Source organism: Balaenoptera borealis, assembly GCF_965194805.1.
Source record: "Balaenoptera borealis genome assembly, chromosome: X".
NCBI classification, from domain to species: Eukaryota; Metazoa; Chordata; class Mammalia; order Artiodactyla; family Balaenopteridae; genus Balaenoptera; species Balaenoptera borealis.
Genome location: NC_138881.1, coordinates 60,703,535 through 60,727,552, shown reverse-complemented (window position 1 = coordinate 60,727,552; position 24,018 = coordinate 60,703,535). Strand labels below are relative to the sequence as shown.

The 24,018-nt window shown below is 36.6% G+C and overlaps 1 protein-coding gene across 5 annotated transcripts in view; it reads left to right on the top strand.

Annotated features, from left to right (window-relative positions):
• Positions 1-24,018, top strand: part of PHKA1 (phosphorylase kinase regulatory subunit alpha 1) — a 141,532-nt gene that overhangs the window by 6,454 nt on the left and 111,060 nt on the right. For all 5 annotated transcript variants that reach the window (XM_082377048.1, XM_082377046.1, XM_082377045.1 and 2 more), the window contains exons 3-6: positions 1,299-1,346; positions 3,147-3,315; positions 13,047-13,129; positions 16,648-16,728. In XM_082377048.1, coding sequence (XP_082233174.1) covers positions 1,299-1,346; positions 3,147-3,315; positions 13,047-13,129; positions 16,648-16,728 — 381 coding nt within the window. The remainder of the gene's footprint in view (positions 1-1,298; positions 1,347-3,146; positions 3,316-13,046; positions 13,130-16,647; positions 16,729-24,018) is intronic.

Below are 24,018 nucleotides of genomic sequence, written 5' to 3'. Positions count from 1 at the left end.
TTAAAGGATGGTCTCTTTCATTAGGATCAGAGTAGTGATAGAGATTTTCTTGTAGGAGTTGCAGTCAGTTTCATTACTTTATAACAAATGCTTCATGCTTTAAAAGGTGACAAGATCCTGCACTGCCTGTTTGTTCTGTCTCTCACTCTCACTCTCTCTTTATTTCTTCCCTTGATCTGTAAGGGGAGGGGACCATCTGTAGACAGAAATTACTTAAGGAAAGGAACTCTCCCAAGGAAACACTTTATTTTTCCCTCAGTAAAAGATTTCATAAAGCATTAGAACATAATTTAATAGGTGCTTATCCTTGTCCTGCCTACTGCTTGTAGTCCCATTTGAATATTTTGAAGGAATAACAGAATGGTGCAGCTCCCAAGTAGATTAGTTTTCAGAGGTGTCCTGAAGCCACCTCTGAGGCAGCATTCCCTGGAGTAACCTGGCTGTATTTCTTCTGGAATGTGAAACAGAAAGCTTAGAGAAATGGAGAAGCTGTTTGGTGCTATATTCTTCCAAAACATACTGCCTACCCATGCCAGTGTTGACGGGCCCTTCTAGTGTCATGTAGTATAACAAGTATACTGTTATTATACTATATTATAATTAAATATACTTATTATATTATTACTGTATGCATTATACTAACTAATATAGTACATTGTTAAAAATTGGTAATCAAAATTTTGGAGTGTTATGACTAGAAAACTAACTACTTAGAAATTGTCAAGTCCTAGTAAGGGAAATAGTGATGACTTGAGACTTAAGTTTGTGGCTTTTTTTTTTTTCAGGGAAAGAGGGTTGAGTTGCACTAACAATTCCCCTTTACAATTATTCTGAATTGAAGTTCATTTATTCTTTAGGGAAAATGTCCAGATAAATATTTCTGTTGACTCTTGAAGATAAGTCTTGGCTAGTTTAGAAAAAAATAAAAGTGATGATGCTGGCTTTTCTAGGACATAGGATATATTTTAAATATTCTCATAGCTTTATGATTTTTGAGCTGACTTGCCCATTTTTTTCCAGGTGGAATGTCCTCTAATAGGATAGTTGCCTTAGTTTTACATAAACCTGTTGGAGCTTGGATTTTTTTTTTAACTTGAAGGAGTCACCAACTGCAGCTTTCAGTTCCACTTTTAGCTGCAGTCTTCTCTTCTGTGTACCTATAAAGTAAATGCCATGTAAATAGGAACCCAGGATAAGGTTACTTGTTCTCAAAAGATCATGTACCAACTGCAGTTGCTGAGTAAGTGTTCCTGCATCTAGTGATGTTTATAACAGCTTGTTTCCATTTATTTCTGCAGAGTGTAGTGAAGCTGATGAGGGGACTGCTGCACTGCATGATCAGACAGGTATGGCATTGTTAACAGAACCCTCTCCAATAAAACCACATTGTAATATATATATATATATATGGCTTTTATTTTTTTCAGTTTCACAAATAGTACATACTAATTTTAGAAAATCTGTAGAATTGAGGAGGGAAATGTCAACCAAGATCTCACCACCCAGTTACCACTGAAGTATTACCTTCCAGTCTTTCTCCCCCCTCTACAAATGATTTTTTTATATACTTCATCATTACTGTACATGCAATTATGTATATTGAGTAGAAGATGATACAGGTCTATAAGTTCTCCTCTGAAACCCTTGGGACCAGATAAATTTTATAATTCAGAATTTTTCAGATTTTAAAAGGTAGTGCAGTGCACATACCATATGTTATGCCCTCAGCAAGTCCAGACATCGCTCTATCATCGAAAACATTAATCGCTCTACAGGAAAACATGCAGTTTTACAATAAGTGGAATAAATAAAAACTACAAATAGCCCCAAGTCAGTTTGAATCAGGTGCTGCCACCAAATGAATTTTGGTACAAAACTTAGGGGGAAAAACCTTTTGGAAGTGTTTTACATTTTAGGGTTGGAGATAAGGGGCCAAGGACTTACATCTTCTAGCATTAATATGCATTTTCCTGATCTTGAGTGAAGTTGAGCATCCTTTCATGTGTGGGTTGAAAATTTGTATTTCCTCTTCTATTAATTGCCTGTTAGGTCCTTTGCCTCTTTTTCTCTTGGGCTGTCCCTTTCTTGCCTATTTGAGGAGTTCCTGTCCATGATGGATATTAATCCTTTGTCACATGTACTACAAATATTTTTTAGCTGTCTCTGGTTTACCTTTTGGGTTTGTTTATGATATTTTCTCCATTCAAAAGTGTTTTACTAAAAGAAAAAGTATTTTACTTTTATCCTAGGAGATCTTTACACATGTTGTGCACTTTGACTCAGAATTGATTTTTGAGCCCAAGATTACATTTTATTAGAAGGAGAAATCGAGGCCCAGATTAATAAAGTGACCATCCTGAGGCACACAACAAGTCTAAAGTAAAAAGAAATCAACTCTAGACTTCTGAACTTGATCAGTGATCTCTAGTCCGGTAGGGACTATCTCACAGCCATCATTTTTTTTTCCTTCTTTGCTACTTTTTAATTTTTTTGTATTTTAGATATTTGCATTTTCCACCTTATCAAATAGGTTTAAAGTCACTAATTTCTTGAACCATATTTAAAGTTATGATAGTTACTATCGTATAGCAGATGCACACATAATCAAATTGAAGTTTCAGGAAATAAGTCTTTCATTTGTCCCTTGCACAGTGTTTCATTTCTGACCTTGGTTTCAGCTTTCTTTCACATCTTTTCTTTGTCACTCCATGGGTCTCTCCCTAGCTCCTTTCATTACTCCTTCAAAATATAGCCTCTTCCCTCAAAATTCCTACCTCTGTTTCAGGAACAAATGTATCTTTTTTAACAACTCAATTATCTCTTACTAAGCTGTTGTCACCTCTCCACACCTCAGTTTTTATCTACAAAGTGGGAAAACAACCATCTGAAGAGTGAAAGAGAGGTAATGAATAGGAAATAGCTGGTTTTGATGGATATTATTTTCTAATTAAATTGCTTAAATTGAAAAACAGCAAGAGCAGACTTTCCTAATTGTATAAGTGTAGGGAAAAAGAGGTAACTGCATTTTAAATACTCACAATTGCCTGAAGACCAAATGGAATGATATGTATCAGATTACTACCAAAGTATGGCATATGGGTTGATTTTTCTGCATAGCCTTCTTTTACTGTTTTTGTTTTCTTCAGGTGGATAAAGTAGAATCCTTCAAGTATAGTCAGAGTACCAAGGATAGCCTCCATGCCAAGTACAACACCAAAACCTGTGCCACTGTAGTGGGTGATGATCAGTGGGGACACCTGCAGCTGGATGCTACCTCTCTGTACCTGCTCTTCCTAGCGCAAATGACTGCCTCAGGTCAGTACAAGGACAGAAGTACTGGGAACCACTGCAGTGTGGAGCACTTGCCCTGGCACACGTGGCTTCTCCAAAGGTGTTGGCCAGCAAACAACATAGCTGTTTACATTACTTAAAGATACACATTGGAAACATAATATTTTGCAAATTTTATACAGAGAAACAACTCGCTAAGGTAGTTAGTGTTCTTTTACATTGAGAAACAAGTCTGGAGTACTAAGTAATATATATTTTTAATTGAGAACTGGGAAATCTGGGGTAGATTTTCTTTAGACAGGTATTTTTACCTTTTATTAATCCTCAGATGCTATAACATGGGAAAGAAGGACTATTGCTTATTCCCATACTATGCACTGACAAGCCTATAGTTAGTGTCAACATCACCTACTTTGTACTACTCTTTATGAGTATATTATAAACAAGGCATCTGTTTACAGGCATCTAAATTATATTAAGGGAATTAACTTAGGAATCAGAATTCAGTGTTTTTTATTATTGAATAACACACCCTTTTCAGATGATTTTGTTAATTGCTTTAGATGTTTCACCTGAAAAGGAAATTATAAGAACCAGCGTAATTCCCTTTTATTTCTCCTAAATTGGGGAGGACTGTGAATCTGATTACATTCAGTTTATAAATTAAACAGAACTTTGCCAGATCTTCCTGAGTAGATACATATACTTCTCACAATACCACATTTTTGACATTTCAATTTCTTTATCTTTCTATCTGATTACAGAGCTCCTTGGTACTAAAGGCATTCAGGGTCAGAATTACCCCAGAATACTCTTCTCCTTTTCTTGCAGAAATAAATACTTGGTGATAAAGCCTCCCTTTTTTTCTTTCCTCTAGAACAACACACATCCCAGAGGCTGAATAACCTTTTCTTAAAATTATAATGTCTACTCACATACTTCTTTCTTTTGGAGGGGAGGTTCCTCCCTGAATAAATATATTTTTTAGGTTTTATTTGTTTAAATAGAATGGCAACTATAACTCCGTTTCTAATATTCTTCTAATACCAACTCTAGAGTGCTTTTCTACAACGCAGTGTCTAAATATCCCTTGTGGTTTTTCATTTGGGAAAAGGGAAGCGGAAATATACTAAAGAGGCTTATAAGAGACATATTCATTCATTCAACAAAAGTTTGTTGATTCCTGACTTAACATTTGATTTTCAACCCCATGAGCTGACTTTGATAGGTACTTGGAATAGGGTTGATATTTGATCAGGCCTTTGAGGAATAAGTTAGAATAAGTAGAAATTCACAAGTCAGAAAAGGGAAGGGAATAGCATGACTATAGCACAGAAGTTTGAAAGATACTGGCCACCAAAGTAAGGCTAGGTATCTTCTATGGTTAGAGTGTAAGATATTCAGTAGATCTGGAAAAATGGCAAAAGATGGAGCTGGAGAGTTGGGACTAACTTATGTTTAAGGGCTTGTGTACCATGCTAAGTAGTTTGGAGTTTAGTCTATAGTCAGTAGAGAGCCACTCAAGATAAATAATCAAGAAAGTTTCAAATGATTCACTCCAATAGCAGGAGGATAGATTGGATGGGGGAGTTAAAAGTTTAGTAAAATACTTTAGGCAAGAAATGATGCAGAACTTATGTAAGGCAGTTGCCTTGACGATGAAAAGGATAGCTGTGAGAGATAATTGAGAGGTAGAATGTGAAAGATCTTGATGGAAAATTTAGCAATTCTCTGAACATTTTTGAATTCTTAAAAATTTCAACCTTGGTTAAGAGAGGCTTAGACAGAAGCTGATTGTAACTTACAGGATAGTGGCAGAGAAGCTCCACAGACCCTCTCCCCAGCAAAATAGCCATAAATGGTGAAATTTAATTTTATAAAACCAACCATTTAAAGTCACTGGAAATTGTCCTAAGGGCACACAGCAAGTGGAAAAACATTTATTCAAGGAAATCTAAATCTTAACAGTGAGAGAATATGGCATTTGGGCCACAACCTATTCCCTCCCCTGCCGCAAGGTCACCATGACAGAAGCACTACTTGAAGTGGTTGTAGCCAGGAGTACAAGGCTCCCTCTCCCCCCAGCTCCCAGTCTAGGGCTATGATATCTCCCTGAGAGAGGTACGTTGCCAGCATTTCTCACCATCCCCAGCTCTGTGTTGCAGAAGTTCTAGTCTAGCCAAGAATAATTAAGAGGTTTGGAACTCCCTTCCTACCCCCCAGTCCCACTCATGGAGTGGAAGCTTAATCCCAGGCAGAGCAGACCAAGAATAATAGGCCTGGCCCACCTTTCTAGTAGCATGGATGATGGGGCTGGCCATAAGAACAGAAAGCTCCATAGCTCCTCCCAAGAGAACTGACTTTATCTGGAACAGAGTGTGGGAAAGTTCGAGCCTAAGGGCACTCAAAAACAATTGAAGATTTTGGTTCTAAGAAATTGAGAGGAGGCTGATAACTCAATAATAAGAGCAGCAAGCTAACCCATACACTAGCTAGAAGTCTTAACAGAGAACCAAGGAAAGAGAGAGCTAAAAACAGCCCTCCTAGGGTTAGAACAAATTTCAAAGACTGGCATCAAAGACCACCTGAAATGGGGCCTGAATTTTTTTTTTTTATTAATAGCTACTTTATTTATTTATTTATTTATTTAGCTGTGTTGGGTCTTTGTTTCGTGCGAGGGCTTTCTCCAGTTGCGGCAAGTGGGGGCCGCTCTTCATCGCAGTGCGCGGGCCTCTCACTATCGTGGCCCCTCCCATTGCGGGGCACAGGCTCCAGACGCACAGGCTCAGCAGTTGTGGCTCACAGGCCCAGTTGCTCCGTGGCATGGGGGATCTTCCCAGACCAGGGCTCGAACCCGTGTCCCCTGTATTAACAGGCAGATTCTCAACCACTGCGCCACCAGGGAAGCCCTGGGGCCTGAATTTAATTGAATGAGATTGTGGAGCAATTTATGCCTTGGGGCATTGTACAATATAATAGAACAATCAGCTGGCAATTAGTGGAGATTAACATCTGGGAAAGTTACCAACAGAGGCAGATATTTAATGGATCACAGAAAGAGACAGTCACTAAAGCTAAAACCACTGTCTTCTTGGGGTGACAGTGTACATGTCCAAAGCAGCACCCTCTGAAGAACAACTTCAGAGGCTGCATACTATGGGGAAAATAAATTTCACCAAAATAATCCAAGTCACTAAACAAATAAACAGGTAAACAAAAAACAAGTCCCATAGGGGAGGGTATCAATATCTATAAATTCCTACAACATATTATCTATAATATCCAGTTTTCAGCAAAAATTTATGAGGCGTGCAAAGAAACAGGAAAGCCTGAGCCAACACAAGAAAAAAAGTGGGTAACAGAAGCTGCCTTTGAGAGGAAGCATATGTTGAACTTAGGAAACAAAGACTTCAAAGCAGTTACTATAAAAGTGTCCAGAAAGCTAAAGGACACCATGCTTAAAGAAGTAAAGGAATATATGATGATTGTATTTCGTCGAATAGAGAATATCACTAAAGAGATAAAAATGAAGCAAATGGAAAGTTGAAAATGAAAGATTCACTAGGGAGACTCATAGATTTGAGCTGGCAGAGGGGAAGATCAGCATACTTGAAGATAGATCAACAGATTATGCAGTCTGAAGAACAAGAAAAGATAATAAAGAAAAATGAATAAAACCCCAGAGAAATGTAGGACACCAACTCGTGTAATAAGAGCACCAGAGGAGAGTAAGGAGCAGAAAATATTTTTAAAGAAATAATGGCTAAAAACATCCCAAATTTGATGAAAAACATTAATCTACATATCTAAGAAGCTCAAAGATCTCCAGGTAGGATAAACAGAGATTCATACCCAGAAACATCATAGTAAAAATGTTAAAAGCCAAAAACAAACATCTTGAAAGCACTATGAGAAAAATGACTTGTTATGTATAAGGGAACCCAAATAAGATTATCAACTGACTTCTCATCAGAAAAAAAGTGGAGGCCAGAAGGCAGTGGAATGATATATTCAAAGGGCTGAAAAAAGGACCTGTCAACCAAGAATCTTATATCCAGCAAAACTATCTCTCAGAAATGAAGTGAGATGAAGACATTCCCAGATAAACAAAGAGTGAGAGAATTTGTTGCTAATAGACCTACCTTACAAGAAATACTAAAAGAAGTTCTTTATACTAAAATCAGAGGACCGCAGACAGTAATTGGAATCCTCACACACAAAAAAAGAGACCACTGGTAAAAATCATTATAAAATATGATATAATTGCATATTTCTTCTTTCTAAACTGACCTAAAAATCAATTGTATAAAACAATATACTTGTATTATTGGGCTTATAGCATATAAAAATGTAAATATATTTGATAATATTAGAACTAAGGACGTGGGTGGGAGCAAAGATATATTGAATTAAGGAAATGATACCAAATGGTAACTCAAATCCACAGGAACAAATGAAGAGAATCAGAAATGTTAAATTAGAAAGACATCCTGTGTTCATGGATCAGAAGACTTACTGTTAAGATAGCAACATTCCCCAAACTGATCTATAAATTCAATGCAATTCCTGTGAAAATCCCAGCTGTCTTCTTCGCAGAAATTGACAAGCTGTTACTAAAATGTATATGAAAATCCAAAGGACCCAGAATGGCCAAAACAACTTAGAAAAAGAACAAAGTTGGAGGACTCACACCTTCTGATTTCAAAACTTACTTCCAAATACTGTGATGCTGGCATAAGGATAGACATATAGAATAACATAATAGAATTGAGAGTCAAGAAATAAACCATCACATTATGGTTAGTTGATTTTTGACAAGGGTGCCAAGATAATTCAATGGGGAAAGAATGGTCTTCTCAACAAATGATGCTGGGAAAACCAGATATCCACATGCAAAGAATGAAATTGGACTTCTTCCTCCAACACAGACAAAAACTAACTCAAAATGAATCATAGACTTAAATGTAAGAAGGAAAACTGTAAAAAGCTCTTAATCCTCTAAGTCTTCTATAACAGAATACTGCAGAATGGGTGGCTTAAACAGCAGAAATTTATTTTGTCAAAGTTCTGGAGGGTAGAAGTCCAAGATCAAGGCGTCAGCAGGGCTGGTTTCAGATGAACCCTCTCGCCTGTCTTCATATGGCCTTTTCTCTGTGTGTGTGCATTCCTGATGTCTCTTGTAATAAGGATACCAGTCCCTATTGTATAAGGGCGCCACCCTTATGACCTCATTTAAACTGAATTGCCTCTTTAAAGGCCTTATCTCCAAATACAGTCACATTGGGGGGTTAGGGCTTCAACATGTGAATTTTGGGGGAACAAATTCGAGTTTATAACAAACACTTAGAGGAAAATACAGGAGTAAACCTTCCTGACCTTGGGTTAGACAAGGCCCTGTTAGATATGACACCAAAAGCATAAGCAACTAAAGAAAAAATAAATTGGAATTTATCAACTTAAGATAAACTTTTGTTTATCAACTTTTGTGCTTCAAAGGACCCCTGTAAGAAAGTAAAAAAACAACCCACAATATGATAGAAAATATTTGCAAATCTTATATCTGATAAGAAACTTGTATCTAGAGTATATAAAGAGCTCTCACAACTCAATAATAAAAAAATAACCTAATTTGAAATGGGCCAAGAATATGAATTGACATTTCTCCAAAGATATTCACGTGGCCAATAAGTACATGAAAAAATGCTAAACATCATAAGTCACTAGGGAAATGCAGATGCAAACCATAATGAGATACCATGTCACACCCTCTGGGATGGCTATAATCAAAAAAACAAAATAACAAGTGTTTCTGAGGATATGGAGAAATTGGAAGCTTCATACACTGCTGATGGGAATGTAAAATAGTACAGCCACTTTGTAAAACACTCTGGCAGTTCTCACAAGGTTAAACAGAGTTACCATATGATCTAGCAGTTTCACTCTTAGGTATATACTCAAGAGAAATGAAAACATGTTCACTCAAAAGCTTGTGCACATACAGGAATGTTCATAGCAGCATTGTTTATAATAGCCAAAAAAAAAATGGAAGCAACCTAAATGTCCATCAACTAACTACTCATTGGATAAATAAAATGTGATATATCTGTACAATGGAATATTTTTTAGCAATAAAAAGAAATGAAGTACTGATATGTGCTACAACATGGGTGAACCTTGAAAACATTATGCTAAGTGAAAGAACCCAGACATGATATGTCACATATTGTATGATTGCATTTATATGAATATCTATTAAGGCAAATCTATAGAGACATAAAGAAGATTAGTGATTGCTCGGCAGGAGGTGGGGTAGGGGAACAATGGGACAAGTGTTGAAGGGAAATGGGGAGTGATGCTACAGATACAGGGTTTCTTTGGGGAGTGATGAAAATGTTCTAAAATTGACTGGTGATGGTTGCAGAACTCTGCAAACCCTAAAAACCATTGAATTATATACTTGAAATGGGTGAATTGCATGGTATGTGAATTATATCTCAATATTGTTTTTAAAAATAAGGGAGAGAAAGGCTAAATTTTAGGTGAGTGCAAGTCAGTCTGTGGAGTAGAACACTGAGTCAGCCTCATTTCTCGAGCTCTGCATATTTTAGTGTGCTGTATACAGCACTGCCATCTTTGGCCTTACCCAAGCCCTACTTCATTTAACCTGTGTGTCTCACCTCCGCATCCTCTGTTCTACAAGCAACACCTTGGCTCCATAGAAGGGGCAGGAACCAGAGGTCCTACATGTATGGCTTTGCTTCAAGAGACAGGTCCCTCTCCTGTGGTTAACAGGGTTGTTTAAGATCATTCAATAAATAGTTATTGAACACCTACTATTCAATATTGTTTAATACCATTCACATTAGTATGTGAGATACTTTTAGGGGCTATGTGAGATACTTTTGGGGACTTACAAATGTAAATAAGATTCCTTCAAATTCAGGTAAAGATTTATCTATGGTACAAGTGAAAAAGAAGTTCATAAGAGCAAGAAAAATAAAATTCTGTGAAGCACCGAAGAGGGGAATCAATGAGAGCATCATAAGAGGAGATAGCATTTGAGCTGGGCCTTGAAAGAACAGTTAGGATTTCAAGATGTGGAGAAAGCTGTGTAAACAGAATATCATGAGCAAAGGGACAAATGGTAGACGTGTGGCATTTATATGGTATAGTGACTAGTTAGCTGTGGCACAAGCCTAAGAGATGGACAAAACCAGTTTCACACCTACTGCCTTCTCTCAATCTCTGTTCAAGCACCTTGGCACACAGAGGTGACAAGATAAAGCTATGAAGCTGATGTCCAATATTACTACCTCTCTTTTCTTTTTTCCTCTCTATCCAAGAAGTTAAGGTAGGTCATTACTGCTACAAGAAAGACCCTTTGCTGCTGATGCTGCCCTGTGCTGTGGTTGCTGTTTTGACAGAGGCACGGATCAGGAGGAGTTTGTAATCTGATGATCTGAATCATATAGTCCTTTTTAATTTTAAAGTTAGAGTTCTGTGAATTAAAATATTTGTCAATAGATCAAAGATTTAAATGCAAGAAAAGAAATGGAAAGTACTAGAAACATTCATGGGATAAAGCTTTTTAATAAAAGCTTCTGAGAAGAAAAATATACTGTAAACAAAATCAAAGTTCAAACAAACTAGGAAAAATACTTGCAACACATATGATGGGCAAAAGTCTAATTTCCTTAATATTTATTAATATATTAATAACAGAAGGACCAGCAATTCAATAGAAATTGGTGAAGGACATGAAAAAACAAACTGTTCATAGGAAAAGAAATACAGTTGGCTTATAAACATAAGAAAAGACAACCTTACTCAAAAAAGCTACGCCCAGTTTCCGGATGCCTACGGGAAGGAGCTCTTTGACAAGACCAACAAACACCACTTCTTACACAGCCTGGCCCTGTTAGGGGTACCCCTGTGCAGAAAGCCCCTCTGGGCCGGGTTACTGCTAGCTTCTGGAACTACCTTATTCTGCACCATGTATTACTACCAGGCTCTGAGTGGAGACCCCAGCGTCCAGACTTTGGCCCCTGTGGGAGGGAGCCTGCTACTCTTGGGCTGGCTTGCCTTGGCTCTTTGAGCTTCCTTGTGTTTAATTTCTGGGTATTTCTTTTTAGAAGTGGAGCAGGGAGTAGATTAAAAGAGAAAGGCAAAGAAAAAAAAAAGCTACAAATTAAAGTGCAAGGAAATTCTATTTCTCATCCATTAGAATGGTAAAGATCAGAAACTTTTATTAAAGCCTGTGTTTACAAAATGTGTTGGAAAAAGGCAGGCAGTGCTAGTTGGTATGTAAACTGTGGAATTTCTTTGCAGAATAACTTGATGATGATCATCAACATTTAATTGTACATGTGGTGAAGTATTTAGAGAGAAGTGTACCCATATTTGCAGCTTAACTGTGAAATGTATCAAAAAAATAAGGTGGACTGTTGCGTGGATATATATGTGATTAAAAAGTATAGTAAAATGTTAATGGTTGAGTCCAGATGGTGTGTAAAATCTACAGGTGCCATGTAAAATTCTTTCATTTTTTTGTCTGAAAATATTCAAAATAAAATGTTGGGAAAAATGTATAAATCTGTGACTCCGCAGTTAAGAATTTACCTTGATATACTGGTGCATGTGCCCAAAGATGTAAATACACAGATATTCATTGCAGCATTGATTGTAGTGATAAAAGATTAGATACAACCTAAATGTCTTTCAGTAGGGAACGGGTTACATGAATAGCCATTCAGTAGAATGCTATGTAGCCATTAAAAAAATGAGGCAGATATATTTAAAATTGTCTCCAAGTTATATATGAAAAAGGCAAGGTGCAGCATAGTATACTACTCTTTGCATAATTTTTGTATATGCATAATGTATCTCTGAAAGGATACAGAGGAAACTGGTAAGACTGGTTTCTCCCAGAGAGGAGATTTGGCAGGGTGGGAGTGATGTGATTCTGGGTGGGGGAAAAACTTTCACTGTATAATTGTTGGTATTTCCCTCAATGGCAGGGGAGGGGAAAGGAGTTAGTTTTTAAACAAAAATGGATCATATTGTACATATTTGGAAGCGGTATAGCATCTTGGTTAGGAACTCAGTCTCTGAAGTGAAACAGAAGTTGATAGTCAATTGAGTCCTGGTTCCACTATTTATTAGTTACATGACTTTAGGCAAATATTTAACTTCTCTAAGCCTCAGGCAGAAAATAGAGGTACCCACCTCTTAGGGTTGTTTTGAAAATTTAATGTATGATTCATGCAAAACATTTTATTTATAAGCCCTGTCTTGATATAGCTTATATTTAGAATAATCATCATTTTTACTCCCCAAAATATGGTTTTGAGTTCTTAAAATCATGATCTTTATCTACTTCTTAGTATTTAGACTCCCTCCAAATCTTCTTTGAAATATTTGTCTTTCTTTTTCCAGATGCCTAGGTTTGTACATTTAAACACAGCAAAAATTAGTTACCTGTAGAATTAGGAGTCTGATACTTTCCATTAAAGCCTACAAATAACAAATTAAAATTCTTTCATGTTAAAATATGGTGGTATCTTACTTAGTTGAAGAGTAGCCTAGGACCGATTTGTGGTATTATTTTTATGTTTTAGGAATCAAAGTGTCTCCCATTATTCCTAAGCGGGAGTAGGATTATTTGGTAGTAGGGGGGTCAGTTAGTCACTGTGGCTGCCTGTAAAGCCTGTAGTGATAATTGACTAGCTCTATATCTTTATTCTCTTTTTCCTCAGGACTTCATATCATCCACAGCCTAGATGAAGTTAATTTCATACAGAACCTTGTGTTTTACATCGAAGCTGCATATAAAACTGCTGTAAGTACTCATTTTGGAATGAATTTTAAACATGTGATGTTCTTAAAATACTGAACAACCTAATCCTTCTCTTAATGCTGCCCCTCATAGTGAACCAATCTATAACGTTTCTGGCAGAAATTGCCTTCAGCCTCTTTACTAAGCTCTGTCGTCCTCTGTTTGCCTTTTCCCCAAGGGATTTACAGAGGCAGGAGGGTCAAGGTGCAATGCCTTCATTCCTTTCAAACTCTGTAATACTTCATGGTATGTATTGGGCAATCTGGGGCTAAATTGTGGTCTTATTTTAATGTTTGTGGTTAAATGGGAGCAAGATGGCTAAGGAGTATTATGGGTCAGTTAGCTACTTAGAAATAAAATTTAGTCATGTATTTAATATCATCTGTAGACATTGATTCAGCACTTACTATACAAAAATAGTTACTCTTTCTTATGACTACATATGAGGGTTTTTATTGTCATAATATATTTAACATCTCTCTCAGGGTTTGCTGTTCTTCACTGCATGATGTTCATTGTATTGAAAATGGCTGTGTCATAAGTAGTCCAGTTTTTTTTTAGCAGTTTAATTGTTTTAGTTTGGTTAGTTGTTTTTTAGTTGTTACAGGTGTGAGGATAAATCTGCAACCTGTCACTCCATATTTACCAGAAGGATAATTCTAACATAGGCATATCTGATACAGACAGACATTATTTGTTGATGGATTGCTTTGTTTCCTGATACCATAGGCCTGCTGTGATCCAGGGTAAAAGCCAGTGTTCTCTGACCTCTCTGTTGCAGCCAAGGGTTGCAGCAGTAGAATTAATGATATTTGTGCCTTCTCATACTCTAATCTTTGCTGCACAAACTAGGGTAGAGCTGGGTTTAGGGGCAGATGAGACTCACCATGGGATAAATATGGCTTACCTTTCTGAAGCTCCATCTTTTGACTCAAAGATTTGATATTAAAAGTAATTTAAGGTAAATACCAAAATAAATATAGGTGTGTGTGCATGTGTGTGCACACACATGCATGTGTGCACATGGGTATTTCCAAGTTCTGTTCAATGAGAGGGCCTAGAAGCCTGACACCACAGTGACAATGAGGACCAGCATCCAAGTCTTGAATGTAACTATCATTCTCTCATAAAAGAAACCAGGATTCCTTGTAGAAGTGGTTGATTCTAGGGCTGGGGCAGGGAAAATACAAGATGAGACTGTATTTGGGCATCTTATAGTGACAAAAAGTGAGGAAGTGTTCAAAAAAATGGGGCATGTCAAAAGGGCACAGGAGCCAACCTAGAAGAACTCCCAGTGGCCAGAGCTGGAACAATTTGAGCAAAATAAATAATGACAACATTTTATTACAACCCAGAGAATAACCTAAATATCTATAAGTTCATACTGATGTAAGTAAATAGCTGAGTAAATAAATGAGGGAGAAAGGATAACTCTTCCTTAGAGAAGAATTGCAGTTAATGAGTGTAGAGGTAATGAAGGAACTAGAAAATCACCATTGAAATCACCACTGTAATAATTGTTGCAGGCACAATTCCCTGATTGATGCTAAATTAGTGGGTGGATGTTTGAGGAGAAACAAGATATTTGCACAATCGTAAAGTATCTCTCTGAAGATAATTATTAATTACAGGCATACCTCATTTCACTGTGCTTCGTTCACTCTATTGCACTTCACAGTTAATTGTATTTTTTTACAAATTGAAGGTTTGTGACAACCCTATGTCAAGCAAGTCTATTGGTGCAATTTTTCCAACAGCATTTGCTCATTTCATGTCTCTGTGTCACATTCTGGTAATTCTTGCAGTGTGTCAAACCCTCTACCAGCAAAGAGATTATGACTTGCTGAAGTCTCAGATAATGGTTAGCATTTTTTAGCAACGAGGTATTTTTAAATTAAGGTATGTGCATTGTTTTTTAGACATAATACTATTGCACACTTAATAGACTATAGTATAGTGTAAACATAACTTTTATATGCACTGGGAAAGCAAAAAAATCATGTGACTTGCTTTATTGCAATATTTACTTTATTGCTGTGGTCTGGAACTGAACCCACAATATCTCTGAGGTATGCTTGTAATTAGTATAGTAATACAATAGTATAATAGAAAAATAGTAACAGTAGAATGGAGAAACTCTGCAGACACCACCTTAACCAAGTCATTAAGGTTAACATCACCAGTAATGACATCAACATCATATACCTCTGATACGATGTGCTAAGAAGGAGCATAATGTTTGTAGTATTCTAGTATTCTTGCCAAAAATGCATAACCTCAATCTAATCAAGAGAAGACATCAAGCAAACCCAAACTGAGGGAAATCTATAAAATATATGACCACTAATCTTCAGGAAGTGTCAAGGTCATGAAAGACAAGGCTTGAGAAACTGTAACTGACTGGAAGAGACTTAAGGAGGCATGACAAATGCAGCATGGTATTCTGGATTGGATCCTGGAATACATAGAAAGGCTATATTAGTGGTGGGACTTCCATGGCAGTCCAGTGGTTAAGACCTCACCTTCCAATGCAGGGGGTGCGGGTTCGATCCCTGGTCAGGGAGCTAAGATCCCACATGCCTTGCGGCCAAAAAACCAAAGCATAAAACAGAAGCAATATTGTAACAAATTCAATAAAGACTTTAAAAATGGTCCACATCAAAAAAAAATCTTTAAAAAAAAAGGCTATTAGTGGGGAAAAACGGTGAAATCCTAGTAAAGTCCATAATTTGGTTACTAGTATTTTACTAATGTAAATTTCTTCACTTTGACAATTGTACTGTGGTTATGTCAGGTATTAACATTAGGGGAAGCTGAGTGAAAGGTGTATGGGAACTCACTACTATTTTTGCAACTTCTCTGTAAATCTAAAGTTATTTGGAAATGAAAAGTTTTTAAAAAGTAATTTTAAATGTTATCTTTGTATTATCGAGGGACCGTATAGAACCATGTTTAAGAATGTAGGCTTTGGAGCACTTGGACTCTAATCCTAGCTCTGTTATTCATTAGCTATGTGCCCTTGGGTGAGTCACTTGACCTCTCTTTGCACCTCAGTTTCATCATCTATAAAATGTAAAGATTAAGGAAGATACTATAATAGTGTAAAGTGCATAGGTAAGTGCATGGTACATTGTCAGTGCCAATAGAGAGTAAAATTAGAATGGATGTTTAAGATAAAATACTTGGATGATGTTTAGGCTCTGTCTCCTAGACCCCCTAGGTGTCTGCTTTGATGAAAAATTTTGAGAAGCACCTCTTTAGATGAACTAAGTTACAGTTCTTAGTCCTGATCAACTGTCAAGATATCTTCTAACTTCTTGGAGGCCCCGATAGAATTTAAAGCTACTGAGAAAATAGCTACAGGGGGAACCCAACTCATTGGCCTCTCCTTAATAAGCATTGTGGGTAAACGTATATATGGCGAGTTAGCTAATACTTGTGCCTTTTATTCAAGGTTTGTATATCTAGTAAGCATTTAGTAGTGATGATTTGCTAATGGTGTGTTGGTTATTTTATGCCAGGACTTCGGGATATGGGAACGTGGAGATAAGACCAACCAAGGAATCTCAGAATTGAATGCCAGTTCAGTTGGAATGGCAAAGGTAATTTTCCTTGCTTTGTTTTTACCAAGTGTGGGATAAGGAAGTCTGATACACCTTTGCCATAGATAAAGCCTTAACATGAATGTGGACCATCATCAAATTAATTGGTCTTTTAAACCATAGGCAGTATTCAGAGTCTCCAATATAACTATGGACATGTAGGTGAAGACTTCTTTCAAAAGCTCCAGATTTGTATGTACAACTGCTTTTGTAGCATATCTCTATTTACATATCACATAAAGACCTCAGAAAACATATCTTAAACTAAACTCATCATCTCTATCACTACAAAAACAAACAAAAGGAGGCTTTTTTTCCTTCCATACACCAGTTGACAAAGCTTGATATCAGGGAACCATCTCTCAATCCTCCACCCCCCTCACTCTCCTGCATCCCCTATATTGTTATCTTCATCATCATTATTATGTTCCACTTGGCTTCATCTTTTCCTTCCCACTGCTACTGCCTTAATTTCAGCTTTTATCTCTGGAAACAGCAAGAAGGCATAAAATAGGATAGTAGGAATAGGATCAAACATATCTATTATAAAGATAAATACACATGGCTTGATTTGTTTCCCCTACCTAAAGGCAAAGACACAGACTGATTTAAAAAACGAAGAAAGGAAATCCAGTCTATACCTATACCACCTCTAAGAGCTCTAAGACGACAAATTGCTACGGAAAGATTAAAAACAGAAGGATGGACAAAGTGTGGCCAAAATAAGCAAAAAAGAGTACGGGTGACTATGTGAATTCAAATGAAGTAGAATTCAAAGCAAAAAGTATTACATGGAACAAAGAGGACAAGGAGGGTCCAGATAGAAGGCACAGCCTACAATGAGAAAGTCTGGCCTGGAATGTAGTTTCAATTAATACAGAGCAAAATGTATTAGAAATACAAGGCAAAATAGAAACAGTTATAAAGGGACAACTTAACAAAAGCCACTGCTAGGCTATGACAGATAAAATAAACCAAAAATAAGTTCATAGAAAATTTAAACTATATAATTAATGTGGTTTAATTAATAAATTTATATAGAACTTTGTCCCTACAAAATATTTATTCCCTAGGTAACCTTTTTCTTTTTTATGTATTTTTAGTTACCAAAGTGATACAGATATTGAGCTTATTTTTAAAAACTAAACCCTACTCTATTTACCTCTATGTAACCTGATTTTTTAAATTCAACAATCTCACATTTCACTGAACAACATAACCAAACATCCTCTTTCATACAGGTAATCTAATTCATTCTTTTCAGTATTTAATAATTACTTTGTTGATGATAATGCTTTAGTGCAGATTCTTGTACATATATCCTGGTGAACTTGCACAAATAGTTTTGTAGGATAGATTCCTAAAAGTGAAACCATTGGGTTAAGGGATATACACTTTATTTTTTTTAATGTATTTATTTATTTTTGGCTGCATTAGGTCTTTGTTGCTGCGCGTGGGCTTTCTCTAGTTGCGGCAAGCGGGGGCTACTCTTCGTTGTGGTGCGCGGGCTTCTCCTTGCAGCAGCTTCTCTTGCTGCGGAGCACGGGCTCCAGGCGCGCAGGCTTCAGTAGTTGTGACGTGTGGGCTCAGTAGTTGTGGCACACGGGCTATAGAGCGTAGGCTCAGTAGTTGTGGAGCACGGGCTCAGTTGCTCTGTGGCATGTGGGATCCTCCCGGACCAGGGATCGAACCTGAGTCCCCTGCATTGGCAGGCAGACTCCTATCCACTGCGCCACCAGCGAAGTCCCTGCTTTCTCTTTCTATTTACACATACACATTATTTTTTTTGAACCAGTTGAGAGTAAATTGCAGACATGATCCCTCATGTCTCCTAAATACTTCAGAGTGAATTTCCTCAAAGACTGTCCCATAACCATGGTGCAATCATCAAAATCAGGAAATGAACACTGGCATTATACTACAACCTAATCCAAAGACCCCATTCAAATTTCTTTAATTGTCCCAATAATATCATTTATAGCAAAAAACAAAAACAAACAAAAAAACCCTTATGATCCAGGATCCAATCCAGGATAACATGTTACGTTTAGTTGTAATGTCTCTTTGGGCTTCTTTAACCTGATAATACTTTAGACTTTACTCACCTTTTATGACCTTGGCATTTTTAAAGATTGTTTTATAGAATGTCCTTCAATTTGATTTTGTGTGATATTTCCTCATGATTTGATTCAAGCTATGCATTTTTGGCAAGAATACCACAGAGGTAAGATGTGTCCTCAGTACATAATCAGGAAGTACAAGATGTGGATTTGTCCCATTACTCTTCATGTTAAGTTTAATGGCTTCATTAAGGTGGTATCTGCCATATTTCTCTGCTGTAAATTTGCTTTTTTTCCCTCTTGTAGTGAATAAGTATTTTGTGCCTGGATGATATCTGCTTAACCCATTAGGTCTCAGTTTAGACATTTCTCCAGGGAAGCTTTCCAGAACTACCTGCTATCCCAAAGACTAAGTCAGTTCTGCCTCACAATTGAGGAACTACAAATAACTGATAAATACTTGAAAGAATATTCAAACTTATTAGCAAATTAATGCAACAGAATCACCATTTTTCTATCAAATTAGGGAAAATTTCTAAAATAATACCTGGTTTGCATTAAAAAAGGTTGTATCATACACTGCTGGTGATAGTTATATTGGTACAACTTGCATGAAAGCGAATTTAGCATTATGTCCTAAAAATTGTTTATATCCTCTACTTCAGGGAATTAATGCTTAGAAAATAACTCATTCTACTCTGTTTTTATGAGTTTGACTTTTTTAGGTTCCACATATGAGTTATATAATACAATATTTGTCTTCCTCTACCTGCTTATCTCACTTAGCATAATGCCCCCAAGATACATCCATATTGTCGCAAATGGTAGGTTTTCCTTCTTTCTTTTTTTTTTCTTTTTGAATTTTATTTATTTTTTTCTACAACAGGTTCTTATTAGTTATCCATTTTATACATATTAGTGTATATATGTCAATCCCAATCTCCCAATTCATCACACCACCACCACCAGCCCCCACCACTTCCCCCCTTGGTGTCCATACTTCTCTTCTCTACATCTGTGTCTCTATTTCTGCCCTGCAAACTGGTTCATCTGTACCATTTTTCTAGGTTCCACATATATGCGTTAATAAACAAAAAAAATTTGTTTTTCTCTTTCTGACTTACTTCACTCTGAATGACAGTCTCTAGATCCATCCACGTCTCTACAAATGACCCAATTTCATTCCTTTTTATGGCTGAGTAATATTCCATTGTATATATGTACCACAACTTCTTTATCCATTCGCCTGTCGATGGGCATTTAGGTTGCTTCCATGACCTGGCTATTGTAAATAGTGCTGCAATGAACATTGGGGTGCATGTGTCTTTTTGAATTATGGTTTCTCTGGGTATATGCCCAGTACTGGGATTGCTGGATCATATGGTAATTCTATTTTTAGTTTTTTAAGGAACCTCCATACTGTTCTCCATAGTGGCTGTATCAACTTGCATTCCCACCAACAGTGCAAGAGGTTCCCGTTTCACCACACCCTCTCCAGCATTTCTTGTTTGCAGATTTTCTGGTGATGCCCATTCTAATTGGTGTGAGCTGATACCTCATTGTAGTGTTGATTTGCATTCCTCTAATAATTAGTGATGTTGAGCAGCTTTTCATATGCTTCTTGGCCATCTGTATATCTTCTTTGGAGAAATGTCTATTTAGGTCTTCTGCCCATTTTTGGATTGGGTTGTTTGTCTTTTTAGTATTGAGCTGCATGAGCTGTTTATATATTTTGGAGATTAATTCTTTGTCCGTTGATTCGTTTACAAATATTTTCTCCCATTCTGAGGGTTGTCTTTCTGTCTTGTTTATGGTTTCCTTTGCTGTGCAAAAGCTTTTAAGTTTCATTAGGTCCCATTTGTTTGTTTTTATTTCCATTACTCTAGGAGGTAGATCAAAAAAGACCTTGCTGTGATTTATGTCAAAGAGTGTTCTTCCTACGTTTTCCTCTAAGAGTTTTATAGTGTCCGCTCTTAACATTTAAGTCTCTACATTTCCTTTTTTTTCACACACACACACTGTATTTTTTTTACAAGAGATAAATAAACTGACACCAAACATTGTAAATGGATGACCACAACAAAAGCAACAATGATTGCAATTACCAAACATGAAACACACTCATACTATGTCATAATATTGGCATTCAGTCCAGTAATCCTCCACTGTAACAGCTCCTTTACTTTGCAGTGAAAATTGATTTGTATATTTTTTGCCTCTGAGTCCTTGTGGGATTTTTTTTTAATTCAAACAGAAAGTCACAAAAATTATAATCATCCTCATCAGTTCACTCAGTCCCATGTACTTAATTTTTTTTTCATCTTGATCTTTTGTTAGCACTTTTATGAATTCATCAGTTTTCCATTAGAGTTCTGAAAATGCTTCTTCATTCAATTCAGCAGTACAGTCAGTTACCAGAAACCTGTACTTGTCAGAGTCTTTTCCATGAATTCCTTGAAGATGAAACCCTTTTATACGAACATTTTTGCAAAAGCATCAGTACACCCAGAACTCTCTGTAAATGACAGAAGACTTAAAAATGACCACGGTTAAAGATTTGTTGAAAGTTCATAATAATGCAATTGACAAGGAAATTTAGTTATTTCTGAGATATACACTTTAAAGTAATAACTAGAATTATGACTTATAACATTATACCAGAACATATAAGATTTTTAGAAATTTCATGTAATGTCTGTAACATTTATATGAACATATTTCCATACAAATAACCCAAAGAAAGTTTAGTATTAGTTGTTTTTGTTTGTTTGGTTGTTTGTTTTTTTTTAATACTGCAGGTTCTTATTAGTCATCAATTTTATACATATCAGTGTTTACATATCAATCCCAATAGCCCAATTCAGCACACCACCATCCCCACCCCACCGCGGTTTTCCCCCCTTGGTGTCCATACGTTTGTTCTCCACATCTGTGAATCAACTTCTGCCCTGCAAACCGGCTCATCTGTACCATTTTTCTAGGTTCCACATACATGCGTTAATATACGATATTTGTCTTTCTCTTTCTGACTTACTTCACTCTGTATGACAGTCTCTAGATCCATCCACGTCTCAACAAATGACCCAATTTCGTTCCTTTTTATGGCTGAGTAATATTCCACTGTATATACGTACCACATCTTCTTTATCCATTCCTCTGTCGATGGGTATTTAGGTTGCTTCCATGACCTGGCTATTGTAAATAGTGCTGCAATGAACATTGGGGTGCATGTGTCTTTTTTAATTATGGTTTTCTCTGGGTATATGCCCAGTAGTGGGATTGCTGGATCATATGGTAATTCTATTTTTAGTTTTTTAAGGAACCTCCATACTGTTTTCCATAGTGGCTGTATCAATTTACATTCCCACCAACAGTGCAAGAGGATTCCCTTTTCTCCACACCCTCTCCAGCATTTGTTGTTTGTAGATTTTCTGATGATGCCCATTCTAACTGGTGTGAGGTGATAACCTCATTGTAGTTTTGATTTGCATTCCTCTAATAAATAGTGATGTTGAGCAGCTTTTCATGTGCTTCTTGACCATCTGTATGTCTTCTTTGGAGAAATGTCTATTTAGGTCTTCTGCCCATTTTTGGATTGGGTTGTTTGTTTCTTTAATATTGAGCTGCATGAGCTGTTTATATATTTTGGAGATTAATCCTTTGTCCGTTGTTTCATTTGCAAATATTTTCGCCCATTCTGAGGGTTGTCTTTTCATCTTGTTTATGGCTTCCTTTGCTGTGCTAAAGCTTTGAAGTTTCATTAGGTCCCATTTGTTTATTTTTGTTTTTATTTCCATTACTCTAGGAGGAGGATCAAAAAAGATCTTGCTGTGATTTATGTCAAAGAGTGTTCTTCCTATGTTTTCCTCTAAGAGTTTTATAGTGTCCGGTCTTACATTTAGGTCTCTAATCCATTTTGAGTTTATTTTTGTGTATGGTGTTAGGGAGTGTTCTAATTTCATTCTTTTACATGTAGCTGTCCAGTTTTCCCAGCACCACTTATTGAAGAGACTGTCTTTTCTCCATTGTATATCCTTGCCTCCTTTGTCATAGATTAGTTGACCATAGGTGCGTGGGTTTATCTCTGGGCTTTCTATCCTGTTCCACTGATCTATATTTCTGTTTTTGTGCCAGTACCATACTGTCTTGATTACTGTAGCTTTGTAGTATAGTCTGAAGTCAGAGAGTCTGATTCCTCCAACTCCATTTTTTTCCCTCAAGACTGCTTTGACTATTCAGGGTCTTTTGGGTCTCCATACAAATTTTAAGATTTTTTGTTCTAGTTCTGTAAAAAATGCCATTGGTAATTTGAAAGGGATTGCATTGAATCTGTAGATTGCTTTGGGTAGTAGAGTCATTTTCACAATGTTGATTCTTCCAATCCAAGAACATGGTATATCTCTCCATCTGTTGGTATCATCTTTAATTTCTTTCATCAGTGTCTTATAGTTTCCTGCACACAGGTCTTTTGTCTCCCTAGGTAGGTTTATTCCTAGGTATTTTATTCTTTTTGTTGCAATGGTAAATGGGAGTGTTTCCTTAATTTCTCTTTCAGATTTTTCATCATTAGTGTATAGGAATGCCAGAGATTTCTGTGCATTAATTTTGTATCCTGCAACTTTACCAAATTCATTGATTAGCTCTAGTAGTTTTCTGGTGGCATCTTTAGGTTTCTCTATGTATAGTACCATGTCATCTGCAAACAGTGACAGTTTTACTTCTTCTTTTCCAATTTGTATTCCTTTTATTTCTTTTTTCTCTGATTGCCGTAGCTAGTACTTCCAAAATTATGTTGAATTATAGTGGTTAGAGTGGTCATCCTTGTCTTGTTCCTGATCTTAGAGGAAATGCTTTCACTTTTTCACCATTGAGAATGATGTTTGCTGTGGGTTTGTCGTATATGGCCTTTATTATGTTGAGGTAGGTTCCCTTTATGCCCAGTTTCTGGAGAGTTTTTATCATAAATGGGTGTTGAATTTTGTCAAAAGCTTTTTCTGCATCTGTTGAGATGATCACATGGTTTTTATTCTTCAATATGTTAATATGGTGTATAACATTGATTGGTTTCGTATACTGAAGAATCCTTGCATCCCTGGGATAAACCCCACTTGATCATGGTGTATGATCCTTTTAATGTGTTGTTGGATTCTGTTTGCTAGTGTTTTGTTGAGGATTTTTGCATCTATATTCATCAGTGATATTGGTCTGTAATTTTCTTTGTTTGTAGTGT